The sequence below is a fragment of the Zonotrichia leucophrys genome, chromosome 3 (assembly GCF_028769735.1).
Source record: "Zonotrichia leucophrys gambelii isolate GWCS_2022_RI chromosome 3, RI_Zleu_2.0, whole genome shotgun sequence".
Taxonomy (NCBI): domain Eukaryota; kingdom Metazoa; phylum Chordata; class Aves; order Passeriformes; family Passerellidae; genus Zonotrichia; species Zonotrichia leucophrys.
In genome coordinates, this window is record NC_088172.1 from 78,726,217 (window position 1) to 78,740,648 (window position 14,432).

Sequence of the window (14,432 nt, forward strand, 5' to 3'; positions counted from 1 at the left end):
CATTAAAGCTTATTCCTTAACTATTTCTGACTTCTCCCTTTCTCTCTGCATTGTATTCTGTGCAGAATTGGTCCTCTAATCTATGACAGCACTCTCTAGCTCTAAGCTTTAAAGAACTTACATGGTTAGTTTCAAGTTCCTATAAATGAAGTCCATATTGTAGTGTCATACTGATGGAATACATTGATCTTACTACACTCAGTTGAAGCTGAGATGGGAGTTGTGTTTGTACAGTAAAATACTGCATTTTTGTGGTATTTTTAGGCTCTGGAATTCTGTTTTTCTTGTGACATGAATGGCAACAAACTGAATGTTGATGTTTATCTCTACTTAATTTACATAATATTCAAAGATTACACTATAGAAATTAGTACCTATCACGCTTGCTTTACCAATTCCACACAGTCAAAGAGTGGTTCAAATCAAATTTGATGAGTCTGCCAGGAGTAATGAGAATTCTTTGTTTTCCATTAGGGAGGAGGTGGTCTTATGCTTCAAAAATATAGTATACTGAGTATACTTAAAGGTGTTTTTCCTGTGCCTAGCTGTTGTGACGATTCAACTTAATTCTGTACTTTTAGTATGCTGTAGGTTTCAGCAATCACTTCACTGGCAGCAGCTTTACTTTGGCATTCTTATATCCTCCATTCAACACTGATCATGTAGGACTTTTCTCTGTAGGTATGAATTTGAGATGTTAGCCATTTCTTTGTGTGCAAGGGGAGTTAGGAAAATACTCTGGGAAAGAAATGGTTACAAAAAAGTCTGCAAACCTGTAGGCAATTCTGTAGGGTTTTGCTGTTTTCCAGTAATGCAAAATAGCACCAAAATGGACAGCCACACGGTTGAGACATGGTTTGTAGTAACATTTCCTTTTAAAGAATCATGGAGTGCTTTGAGTTGGAAGGAACATTAAAAGGCACCTAGTTCCCACTGACCCTGCTGTGGGCAGGGAACCTTCCACTAGACCAGGATGCTCCATCCCAGCCAGCCTGGCCTTGAGCATTTCCAGGGATTAAAGATTTATTTTGGGTGCAACCTGAAAAGCTGTAACTTCATAGAGAGTCACAGACTGGTCATGTTTATTTCACTGAGACTGCCCATTGCAATCTCTGGGTGTGGTGCCGTGTGCTAATGAAATGTGTGTGCAAATAGATCAGGTCTGGGAAAGGGGAAGTGGTAGATTAGTCAGAGTTTGAAAGGTGATTTTGTACTAGAATTTATTTTATTATTCCTGTATTGTTGTGTTTATAGACTTGATTAATACTCCCTTTAAGTAGTTTACTGTTAGATTTCTGCCATTCTTTTCAACCTCAAGGCAAGAGCATGAAAACAGCTTTAGCAAGATGATGATGATAGAAGGCTTTTACCATAAGACTGCTTCAAGAAAAATAATCTAAAATCTTCATACTTGAAGAAAAGTTCCTCAAGTCTGTATCAAGTTCTTTGGTTCCTGTCAAATATCATTGTTCTTGTACCATATACATTGCCACTGTGCAAACTCTGATGTTACCTGAAATTACTTTACATGGTGAAATGACCTTCCCAATGACAGCTTTCTTCTGTCCTGTTCAGAGTTCTGGACTGAGTCAAATTGATATGGTTTGTTAACACAAAATGTGTTTCATCACAAATTAGGTCTTCATGTTCTATTTTAAAATTTGCAGCTTTCTTAATTAGAGACCTTGGCCTAAGTCATTTAAAACACCTAGGACCCTTATTTAAGGACACATTAGGATGCTGTAGCATCTAGCAGGCTCTCTTTCATGCCTGTACGCCCCAAGCAGAGGAGCTTTAGGGTGTGTAAACTCCTCAAAGGGTGGCTTTGGAATTCCATGCTTTAATTGTTGTTGCATGTTAATGGCTAAACTATTGAAGGACAGCTGTGTCTGCACTAAGTGTTTTGAGGTTTTTTTTTGAGTAATCAAAGCACTGTGATTTTGTAATTGACTTAAGCAGCTGAGCTACAGTAGATGACAACCTCCATGGCTAAAAGGATGGTGATGAGAACCCCTCGCTAAGTTCACTTGCATTATTCTCTGTCCTCTATTCAGCAACTTAATTGTCTTATAGCAAACTGCCTTCTGTTTATGTTGCAGTGGAAACAATGGATGCTGTGTGCCTTTGAACCTCAAATCTTGTGTTCTCTGGAACCCTTTCCGCAGGTAAAATGCGTATATGAGTCACTTGTTTTCTTGTACTTTTACAGGACTGTCTCCAGATCTCCAGTCAATGGAGCAGATCCGGAGAATTATGAGACCTACAGATGTTCCTGACACAGGTGAGTGATGTGAAATTTACTGTAAATAAGTCTTAATGATGAAACAGATTTAATCAAATTCTGTGCAAGCAATGGAGTGACTTAACTCTGCTCACAGTACAATATTCCTTGGTGCCTGTATAGGATGTGGGCCCTGTTCTTCTTGATGGCTGTGCTATCTGATGTGTTAAACGTTGTTGTATGCGGTGTTGTTATCATAGCAGAGTAGGGTATGTTTTTTGATACATGTTTTTGGATACATTATTCACAAGTTTCCCTTAAAATATCTTAGAAGTGTAATGAAAGATAAAGGAAACAGAAGAGGTCATTCCCCTTGCGTTGGTTAGGCACACACAAACCTTTTAGTCTATCAAAGAACATCACGGTTCAAAGTTAAACAGGACAACCAAGTTATATTTGCTGGGTGTTTAAGTATTTGGGCTTCTTTTTGTTTGTCTCCTTCCTCCTTAAATTTGAAACATACAGCTCTTACTTCACTGCAGTTGGGATTTCAGTTCCATCTATCAATGTACTAGTTGTGAAATTTTCTTCTACTAGGTTATTGTTCTGTTTATAAATGTTGGATGCAAATTGCTAGTGCTTTCTGTACAATGTTCTTTTGAATGGTTTGAATCAGTCTTGCTTAGTGTCTCATTTATTACAGATTTTTTTACTAGTGGATTGAAAAGACTGTTGAGCAATACAATGGGATAACTTTTAAAGTGTTGACTTCAACAGTGGTCTGAAATTAACTTTCAGTGGAGATATAAGATCTGAACCTTTTTTTGAACATAAGTTACAAATAAGTTAGAAGAATTCTGTTTCCTGTAATGTTCCTTGGCATGGAGTAATTCAGGGACTAATGTTAATATATCTACTGTCCCTTAAACAACAGCACTTCTGTGCAAGCCAGTATATACACTCCTGACACTAAGATGCATTATAGACTGGTAAGTGATTCTTTCTGTAGTATAAATTACTGCACTGTTTGTCCTTTTATGCTACTTATTCACTCAATGCATAACCAAATAAATGTCAGCACAAACGAGTCAATCTTTGCATATATCAGCGTTCCCAGAAAAGATGGGTTTTATTCAGCAGGCATAATAGTGCTTGAGGCACCCCCACTTCAGGAATGCCCTTACAGAACGTAGTTCTTGTTTCCATGGACACTCCACTGAAATCATCTCTCTTCTTAGTACCTCCTAAAAATAAGTATGCAGATTTTTTGTAAAAGATTTTTGTTTTGTGTAGTGTTAATTTTGCTTTCAGAAGCAATAGCTGTGTGTGTACTGTCAGAGATAAAAAGAAATGTCCTATCAGAGGCATGTGTGCTGTGGTGCAATGACCAAGGTCTTCATCTTTTGGACCTACTTAAGGAAACCAGTTTTACATAATGGAAGTGGATCTTGCAGAAAATTAAAAATAAACTGACATAGTCTCACTTCCATTAAAGTTTTAAGCCCTTCAGAGCTGTCTCTTTGTGGAGAGGTGTCACTTGGGGAATATTTGTGTTGATACAAAAGTTTTGGTAGATGGTCATGTGGCTGTGCTAGGATTAGATTATTATGATGGCTTCTTCAAGCCTGATGAAAAAAAGCTTTACAACTTCAACTGCAATTTAAAGACCTCTTAGGACAGATTTGCCTTTTGTTCTGTAAAGATTATTTGATCTAAAGATTATTTGATTTTGGGGAAAGAATAGAAGAGGATGCACTCACTAAACAGCTGAGACAAGCTGCTTCTATCACTTGTTGGGAACTCATGGTAAGAAGCCATTAGGGATTGCAGGGCAATTATTGTTTTGAAAAACAAAGTTACTCAATATAGAACTAAATTTCAGTAAAGTTAAGTTTTTGTCATGCACTGATTCTATTCAGTAGTTTATCTCTAGATGGAAATAGTATCTAAAATCCAGTTGTACTTTTTCTATTCTTTCTCTTCTAAAAACAAATTTTAGCCTGTTGTTAGAGAGCAGCTGTGTCTGGTGCCAAAGACCATTTGATAAATATATGTAAATATAAAATGATGTCGTTGCACAATAGGTTTCAAACATTGGTTGGCTTGATTACAGCTTGAAGGACCTGTTGTTTAAGAAATAACATCTTCAATATTTTGTTTAGCAAGTAACCAAATGTAAATGTCAGTCAAACTTCTGAATGGTAGATGAAGTAGCCTTCTGGCTTATCTTTCAAATTGTGAGACAGTGCTGTTAAGTATTTATATGCCTGTGGGTCATCCCAGGTAAAGAAAGTACAATGCCTTTCAAACATTTGGGGGTTTGTTTGTGTTCCAGTTGGATTGGCCTGGTTCTTTCTCATGCTAATATTAATGGAAAGTTCTGTATCTGTAAAGGCATTGCAGTTGATCTAGAGAAATCTTTTTTAATACCCAGTGTTAACTCCAGAGTTGACTGACCTTTTGTTGGCAGCAAAGAAAAAAAAGATCTTGACCAGTGCTGAAATGCCAGAAAGGTTTATTGTTGTAGCTTAGCTTCCAGACTGGCTGTCACGAGGCTTTTTGAAACAGTCAGTGGGGGTCCTGGCAAATTGGCAGTGCTACGTGAGATGATGTATCAGTGTTTTGCTGTGTTACATTTTGATTTAGTCATCTGAGGTTCTTCATGAATGGTAGGAAAAGTAAGAATCAAAGTTGTTTGTGTTCAGAAACTTAGAGTACGAAATTACTTACTGCCTTTATGACTGGCCTTGTATAGGACTTTTAAATTTACTGTGCCTTTCAAACGAAGCTTTCCCAGTGAGCTGTGAAGTTGATGGTTGCCTGTTAATACACATGCACTTTAATATTTTTAAACTCCTTTAATGCTCACTGTAAACACACTAAATATTACAAAAAAAAAGATTATTTCAAAGAACTGTTTGAATCTGACTTTTTTAATCTCAAGGCATTTTCAGTGGTGAGGGGGTAAACAATCTCGAGATTCAGACTGTACTTTTTGTCTGAGTTGCAGTGAAGTATTGTTGCATTTGTTGTTAAGGCTTATTTTTTTTAGGTGAGTTGCTCTGGTAATTACAGCAGAACTGGTTTGCGTTATAAAATGCATCCCAAGACTGGCATTTTCATTTTTATTATCTTTCAAAGGTTTGCTCTGTGACCTGCTGTGGTCTGACCCAGACAAAGATGTGCAAGGTTGGGGTGAAAATGATCGTGGGGTCTCTTTCACTTTTGGTGCTGATGTGGTCAGTAAATTTCTGAATCGTCATGATCTGGATTTGATCTGTCGAGCTCATCAGGTATGAATTTTGCTGTTGTTGCTTCTTAAAACCTCTCCTGCTCCTTATCAGTCGTGTATATTTGGAACTTAATTTGCACTGTGTTATTTCTAGAGAAAAAATCTTTCTAATAAAGGGCCTATAAAGGCTATGTCCTTTTGTTGGCTCATGATGAGCTGTGTGTCTAATGTCAGTTGAGTAGAATACAAACACTGGATTTCTCCATTGATGTCTTCCTTTTGTACTGTCTGTTAAATGTTAGGCTGATGTATGTGAGCATCACAGGTAAAGTCTCCAAATTTAAAGGGGCAGAGTGACTTGAATTTGAGATTTACACTGAAGTTTAAGTTCTTCACTTTCAGCAGTAGACAATTCCCTGGTAATTCTGGCTTGAACTACCTCTACTTTGCTTCATGGAAATACTAAATGCATTTTGACTATCTCTACAAGCAAGTCTGTACATAAAAACTTTCACTGTTGCTAGTATTTTGATTCAGCTATCCAGAGTTTTTTGGCATAGATTATATTTATTTCCTCACATTTCAGTCAGGCAGTTTTTGCATTGCCAATCCTGAGCACACTTTTTTATTAGGTTACTTCAAGCAACAGTGCTACTTAGGTGGACATCAGGTTTCAGTTTCCTGTATAGCATTTCAGTTTCATTATTTAGTCTATTTTAGAAGCTCCCTCTTGCTGTGGAACAAAAATAAGCTCTTTATTCTGTGTCACTGTTAGGCTTGGGTACACTATTAGAACACTTAAATTTTTTTCCTAGTAATTTTACTGCTAAAACATTAGAGAAGATTTAGTATTGATTCCACATGCTGACTGGATTTCTTAACTGCTGATCAAGATTACTGCCAATTTTCTAAGTCATATAGTTGATTCAGTTCTTTATAAAAGGAGGATGATATCTTATAGAAGATAATGATGATTGCACCAAAGTAATCAGTTGGGTGTATTTGTTGTACTACATTGTAACATAAAGCTTTTATTTCAGAAAAGAGGGAACATCCTCAGCTGATGCATCATACTTCTTGCACAATTGTAAAGGTGCATCATGCTCTTAGGCAAGATCTGGCAGAATCACTCTTTTTTTATAATTTTGACACTCTAAAATCACCTACACTTGAGGAGTGTGCAATCAACACCAATTTAAGCAAAACTTAATTGTTTCAAGTTGCAGTGAAGGTGGTATCCAGACCTTGTGTGCTCCAAACTAATTAGGTCAAACATCCACATTCTGTGTATAAAGCATTAAATGCTGGGAATCCTTACACTGGCAGTGTATAATTGGACTTCAGCTATGAAAATATTAAACAGTCAAGCTGATGTGTGCTTAACATTTGAATTGTCAGACAAGGGGTATACTGTCTGGCCTGACATTCAGTGTCAGGTAAGATAAAATGAGTGAACTTGTCCTGTCTGAAAGTCAAGACATAAACTAGCTGTTTTTATGTCTGTTCCTTTATCTTTCTAATATAAAGTCCAGTTTGTCTCAAGATACTCTTTTTTTTTTTCTTCAAAACTTTGTATGTGAGCCGTATTGATTTCTCTGGTGTTGCCAGGTGGTTGAAGATGGATACGAGTTCTTTGCTAAACGGCAGTTGGTCACCCTGTTCTCAGCTCCAAATTACTGTGGAGAGTTTGACAATGCAGGAGGCATGATGAGTGTGGATGAAACTCTGATGTGTTCCTTCCAGGTATGCTATATTTGTGCAGTAACATGCCTGTAGGTGTTGGGCTGTATGGACCACGTTAGTGTGCTCGTGGCTGTGCTGGTGGTTAGTGTAAAGCAACATTCTTGGGCTACAGAGGGGACTGCAGTGTGAACAACTGGAACTGCAACCCAACTGTTCTCCAGAAAACTGGAATTTGATATTTTCCAAACTATTTCATATTATATTCATTCTATTCAAATGCTTATTTCAAAATTTAAAGTTTAATTGGGTGATTTCTTTTTTGTCATACCTAGTGATTGGAGTACACAATTATGCAAACTAATGGTTATAGGGACCCTTTTAATATGGCTGCTTTGATCAGATTTTAGTCCCTATTCCTTCCTGGATGTATTTTCAGCCCCTTTTCTTTCCTCTTTCCACCTCAACATAGTGGTAGAACGAGAAGGATTTAGAGTTGCTGCTACTGTTGCATGTAGAGCTAAGAAATTTGTAGGGCTGTGATGTGATTTCCACCCCCCCCTCCTATCATCCTCATCCCTGTTGTTCCTGCTGATCAGGGTTTCATGTGGGCTTAACAGTATCTGAAATGTTTTTAGTTATTGCTGACTCAAAGGAACTTCTTTATTTTCTCTAAGATATTGAAACCATCTGAAAAGAAAGCCAAGTACCAGTATGGTGGACTGAATTCTGGGCGTCCAGTCACTCCACCTCGCACAGCTAATCCACCGAAGAAGAGGTGAAGAAAGGAAATAATGTAGAAAACACCATCAGATCTGTCAAGGACAAAACTCCATATTACAATATATAATAAGTGTGCACTGTAAAACCATCCAGCCATTTGACACCCTTTATGATGTCACACGTTTAACTTAAAGAGACGGGTAAAGGATCTTTATTAATTTTTCTAGTAGAAAGATGTGCGACACTGTATTGTAACAAGTATAGCTCCAAGTTCTAATATCCAGCATAGAGAGGAAAAAAAATTAGGAAAAACTATTTCAACTACATATTCACATTTACCACGGTTTTTAAAGTTGACCAACATCCCAGTTAAAACTTGGTGTAATAGTTAAACCAGATGAAAGCATGATGTTCCATTTGTGTAATGTGGTCTTATTGTTGCTTAATTGCTTTTACTTTGGTTATTTTGTAGCTAGAATGATGCGAATATGGTATCTAGTCTTATTTCCTGGCTCTTTGAAATTGATATGAGGAAGAGGCTTTCTAGAACAGCCATTGATCTCTTATCCTCCCCCTAATCCCCTGTTTTTTCATCATAATGCCGTGTGCCCCATTATAATGCAAAGTTTATCGTACAGTAGTCATTAAAAGGCAAACTGAGTCCCAAATGCCTGGACTGGACAGCTTGGCAGCCAACATACATTAAGGCAGAAAAATCTGTCCTGACCTTTTAACTTCAACTGCCACACAATGAATTTGTGCACTACACGATTTTAAATTATTGACATTACACTGTGCAATGGCACTTCATTTAACTTAGATAGGACAAAAATGGTATTGCCTATTAGTTGGTAACTTGATTTAGTGGTACCTTGGCTTTAGTTTTATTAGCATGAAACACCTTTGGCATGCTTAGCTTCCAGGTAACTTCCTACCTGCATCAAAATTCATCTTACATAGTTCCACAGAACATGAAGATCCTTGCTTGATAAGCCTTTGAAAGCTGACATTCTTTTTCAGAAGAGGGTGTGTTTAAATGGCTGTTCTTCAACATACAACAGGCTAGATTATGGGTGGTGAGCTGAAAATGCTACAGGAATGTCCAACTTTATAGTAAGGCTTACATCACTAAAGAATTTATCATTTGGATTTTCATGATCAAATTTCATATACTATTGTATAGACTTCTGCTTTGTAGTGTACTATAGTAGCAATAATTTCTGTACATGATCAAGAGTTAAGCAGTATTTTCAGTTCTCTCCTTTATTAAAAGAGCTAACATTGGCAAATGGCAAGATATAGAGAAGATACAAAATATACAGTAGGATAAATGAAAGGCACAGATTTGTGATGCTTTAGGATGCGATACTTATTGGACACAACTACAAAAGCTTTTACTGAATAATGTCAAATTTGTTAGATTCTTTGGGGGAAGGCTGCAGATTTATACCATTCTAAATGTGCATCAGTAGATGTAAAACTCTTGACTTCAGTATTGTCTTTGAAAATGTTAAATTGAGGATTCTAGTAACTTATGTTTTATGAACTGGCACATTATATAATGCAAGAGATATATTGATTTCTGACACAGTGAGCAAGTTCTTTAAAATGGATTTAAGTCTCTTTTCTAATTCCATTTTGTTTTAAATGCATATTTTAAATGTAGGTTTTTTCATTTAGTAAAAGTTGTCTAATTCATTTGAATGAAGTCTGACTGGTTATTTTAACATACCTTACTTAAAATGTGTGGAGTTGGTTGTTTTTCAAGAAAAGGAAGTCTTACAATATATCTATCTGTTACTGATTTATACTGGGTTGGTCTGTGGTTTTGAACAGTGGTTTATTCTGTCCCACTTTGAAGCAAACATCAGTTTCAATGCTTAAAATAAAATGAAATAGATTTTTTTGATGTTGTTCAAAGACACTTGTTCTTGAAAGTCAGCAGTAAGAGCTGTGTGAGAGTAACTGCAATTTGGGACAAGGTAATTTATGAAATCTAATCTGTAAGCATTGACATGGTAACTTCCTGCTCTAAGTCATTGCTTACTTGAGATTTATTTTTGCAAGTTTTGAAAATGCTGGGTTTTACCAAGTGCCAGCCTCTGTGTTACCAAACATCTGGATTAACCCTTTTCCATTTTTTCTTTTGTTTCTGGAAACAATGTCTTCTGTATCATAAAATGTCCAGGTGTAAAGCTGTATGTTATGTGAGTACCTAACATGCTCGCTTGTGTTACAGATGCTATGTCAAAAGAAAAATAAAGTCTTCGGGCCTTCTTCTGTGTCCTAAAGAAATAGGAAATTTTTAATTTGTTTAATGGCACTAGTAACCCACATTAAGTGCTGGTATTCTGAAGAATTGCTATTTTTACATAGCAGCAGTCATTTGGAAATTGTTTGAATGTTGTTTTGATTTTTGGAGAGTTGGAATGTCTGCTAACATCCCTCATCATCTATGTGGTGGAAAACACACATGATGTAGTGATCTTACCCCTACAGATATGACTGATATTCCATACTAAAAGTAAGTCTAATACATAACAGAACTCACCACTTCAACTTACATTTTACAGGGTTAGTATGGATCTCTATTTTTAATATTGTGTATTCTGGGAGGAGTAGAAAAAATAACCTCAGTCTGATTCTATGCAGATAAAATTAACTTCCTTCCATGGAAATTGCTAGTGATCTAATGGCTAATAGTTTTTTTTCATGTAAACATCTTGTCTGTACAAGCCTTGAATATTGTTAAATAGCATGAGTAGTGTGCTGGGAATAAACAGGAGCATTCTCATATGGGCTGTTGAGAGGCATATAAAACATTACACCATTTGAGATGTGCTTTTGCATGTTTATCCCCTCCACCTTTATCTGACAGTAATATTCATTCCATGTTTATAGTAGAGTACACATTGCACACAATCTCTTTATCTTTTTCCTTTCTGGTCGGTGGACATTTTGAATTTCCCAAATACTAGTTTAAACTATGCCGTAAGGGATGCAGCTTTGGTCTCTTTTGTGTTGATTGATACAAATTTTTGTTTTGCATCACTTTTTTTGTATGCTTTATAGTACTCAGTGTTTTCTATGCATAGATAATTGTTTGCTGCTTTAAAGGAGAAAAAAAGTTTCATATAGTTGTGGTTGTGCTGCTCTAGTACCTTGAACACTGTTTTTGTTTCGTACATTGTTTGTAATGATCTGATATATTTACAAAAACTGCTGTAGAAATACTCTCTGAAAACAGTGTGAGGGTCTTAAACCAGTGGATTTGGTTTGCTGCATATAGACACACAGCAATACTTGTGGCCACTGAAGTCTGAGTTGGTAATTTTGTTTCCAAGTTTACTGTGATTAATTACAAGAGTCGTCACGAAGTTTCAGGATCCTGTTATGAAGACAGTTTCTCTCTGTTGAGAGAAAGGCCAATAGGTAGGTGTGACATCAGCTTGTGACTGCTTGTAGCATCCCAGTGCTGTGCACTTACTTGCCTGGGGAACTGATGGAAATTGATCTGATCTGCAGAAGGAGGTTGCTTTTATGGTTAGTAATTTTACATCCCTGTTGTAAACTTGTTTGGTCATAGAAATCCACCTTGCTGTGTTTCTGCCGAAGTCAGAATCAATGAACAGAAAGGTATCTTTAAATGAAGAAGTCTTCCTGTCTGTGGCTTATCTTTTGATAAGTCTAAGTGGAACCTGTCAGATTGAATTGCTGGAGCTCTGTGATTAGTTTGGGGCTAGGAGACACTTTTCTTTTTTTTGCTCTCTAGTAATAGAAATATAAAAGACACTATTGCTCAACTCGAATATGGTTGAACTGAAGGTGATCTGAGAGTAACTGAATAGGTGGAATCTTCAGAATTTGTTGATGACAGATAAAATGTTCTGTGCTTGTCCTTTAATATAAAGCTCAGAAGTTAACAGAAAAGGAATTCTGCTTTGTAGAGGTTTATGTAGATAACAATTGTAAAAGCCTAGTCTTTAACTAGGTATCCAACTTCTTGCTTGACTTCTTTTGTGTCCATGGCTGGTGTTTTTGGGACTGTCTTTGCTGCCATCTTGGTTAGAGATGAAGATGCCTTATACAAACTTGCCAGGTAATATTGCAGCTTAGCAAAGAGCTGAGACAGTGGTATTTCAATGTATTGCTTTTGAACTCATTCAGATTACAGCTTGGTTCATAATTGGTATCCATCTGCTTTGGAATGTACATGAGGATGAATGTGAATATTTAACTTCAAATGAACTTGTGAAAAAGCAAGGACGAGAGAATTCTCTGTTTGCTGGGGCAGAGATGTCAACAGCACAATCACATGTCTGAGTCCCCATGGGTTAAAGGACAGGGAGGGTTTTTTGGTACTAGTCAGAGTTTGCAATAAAGCTCATGCATATCGCCATTCTTGTCAATAAAAAGGAACCAAATGAATCGATACCAAGGTTGGGACATTTAAGCAAAGCCCTGGATGTTTTTGTTCTGCTGTCACTTCTCTTGCTTCTGCGAATTAGCAACAGAAGCTTCCAAGTTCACTTTCAGAGCAATTGCATACTTTTTTTCACCTGGATCATAGGTGGATTTTTCTTGTGTTGTTCCAAAGGTTTATCAAGGTTCTGGGGCCAGCATCTAACCAGGTGGCTGTGTGCTTATAACCAAGCGTTCTCACTGCATGTACTGCATGATCAAAGCTGAAGGAACCTCAGGCCATGTGGGGCTGAACACTGAAAGCTGTGTGGCTGTAACTCGGTGTTGGGTCAGTAAAGAAGTTAGGCAGATAAGACACAGATTTAGGTACTTGTTTTGGGTTTGCCAAATTCTCATCTTCTATGGATTAATGGAACTGGTGGAACTGGTAGTGCCTGAGCATCTTCCCTGCACAGAATTCAAGGTGTTGGGAAAACAGCTAAGCTGTTGGGTTACTTGTTTTGTGTCTCATTGTGCCTTGTTAAAATAGATAATAATGTTAATGGGTAATAAGGACACTTCATTCTTTTTCCCAGTATCCTGTTGCAGCTCGTTAATCTGTACATCTGTGTCCCAAGAAATGAGACTTCAAGAACAATTCAAAATAAGTGTCTGCTACAAGCCCTTGTCAGTACATGACTGCAATAGTCTTTTCCAAGAAAAACTCATTTCTACCTGAAACAGTTAGAACAGGTGGAGCTTTAAGCAGAGTACATGCACTGCCCTTGGCCTAGTACAGCCCCTTTCCTGGGTTCCACTGCCTTTCCTGACAGAATCTGCAGCCCAAGCTTCCTTTTAGTTTTAGAAGCAGCCATATCAGAAAGTAGGTGATAACTAGAACCAGCTGCTGACAAAGAACAGCAAAAACTATTTTGTATCTTCAGGTAAAGATGTAAACTTTATGTGAAAGATAAAAAGCTCATAGGCTGAAACATGGAAATGAGCACCACTTAAAGTTCTCCTTATATAGGTTGGACATTCCCAGATGTTAAGTTTTAGTGTTTTAACTTCATCCAAGTTACTATTAAAGGGAGGAATTAAAACAAATAGGACGGATTATAATTTGTCTGTTCTTACATATAGTTCATATTCAAAAATAGTCAATTGTATTTGCAGAAAGCAAAATAAGTAAGCTACTGATTTTTTTTCTTGGTAGAGAGTTTTCCCTCCTCCTATTGCTTTAAAGGTTTGACTCTTTGGGGTGCTAAAGAGAATGCTGTGGATGGATCAGATTAATTATTGAATTATTGAAAAGGCTTAACCAGAGAAAAATGGTATCTTGAGGATAAAACTGGTGCAGAGGAGCACACAGCATTGATGAATGCAGAGGACAACTGTGGAGAGTGAATATATTCCATTGTAAGTTTTTCTCCATTGTTTTGGAGTCCCAGCAAGCATAATGTGAAAATAGTTGAAAGTGTTTCATGTCATTCCTTCTGACATCCAAGTAGCATTTCTATAGTTGCCCCTGTAACTCACTCACTGTCTTGTCAAATTTCTGGGTGTGTATAAATCATTAGTTTTCCATTAGCTACCCCAGAATATTTCATTTTTATATTTCAGGTTCCTGTTCCTGGGTGGCCATTTGCAACTTCCACAGAGACAGAATGTGTAACACTTTCATGGAATGCTGTGAGAAGGAACATTTTAGGAGAATTACATGTTAATAGGCATCTCAGCTGCACCTTAATTGCATCTGGTTTCCAGGAGGCTGAGTTAAGAGAATGAGCTAAAATACTTAAGGCCCTTTTCTTGAAGCAGTACTGGAGAACAGATATAATATTTAATTTGTTCCTACTCAAGGCTCTTACCTCAAAGTACAATACGTGACTGACATGGTAGGCTTGGAGGCTCTTGCCTTGCCTTTACCACCTAGAGTAAGAAGACATACTTTTTAACTTGGTCTGACCTGTTTATACTAATACTATTACAATGCTTTAGCAGGGTTACTTAGTAAAAAAAGACCCAATCCAGTTGACGTAATTTTTTTCTCAAATTGGTCTGGCATGCAGATGCCATCTAGTGGTCACAGGATGGTGCGTGGAAAGCTGTTACTGCACAACTGACATTTATTCCATATTAATCCTGCTCTGTCTCATGTGAAACCTTATTCCT

The 14,432-nt window shown here is 37.1% G+C and overlaps 1 protein-coding gene across 1 annotated transcript in view; it reads left to right on the forward strand.

Annotated features, from left to right (window-relative positions):
* PPP1CB (protein phosphatase 1 catalytic subunit beta) overlaps nucleotides 1-9,560 on the forward strand; it is a 28,722-nt gene extending 19,162 nt beyond the window's left edge. The window contains exons 5-8 of the mRNA XM_064708933.1: nucleotides 2,210-2,281; nucleotides 5,363-5,514; nucleotides 7,062-7,196; nucleotides 7,811-9,560. Of these exons, the coding sequence (XP_064565003.1) occupies nucleotides 2,210-2,281; nucleotides 5,363-5,514; nucleotides 7,062-7,196; nucleotides 7,811-7,915 (464 nt within the window). The 3' untranslated portion in view covers nucleotides 7,916-9,560. The remainder of the gene's footprint in view (nucleotides 1-2,209; nucleotides 2,282-5,362; nucleotides 5,515-7,061; nucleotides 7,197-7,810) is intronic.
* Nucleotides 9,561-14,432: the final 4,872 nt, after the last annotated feature.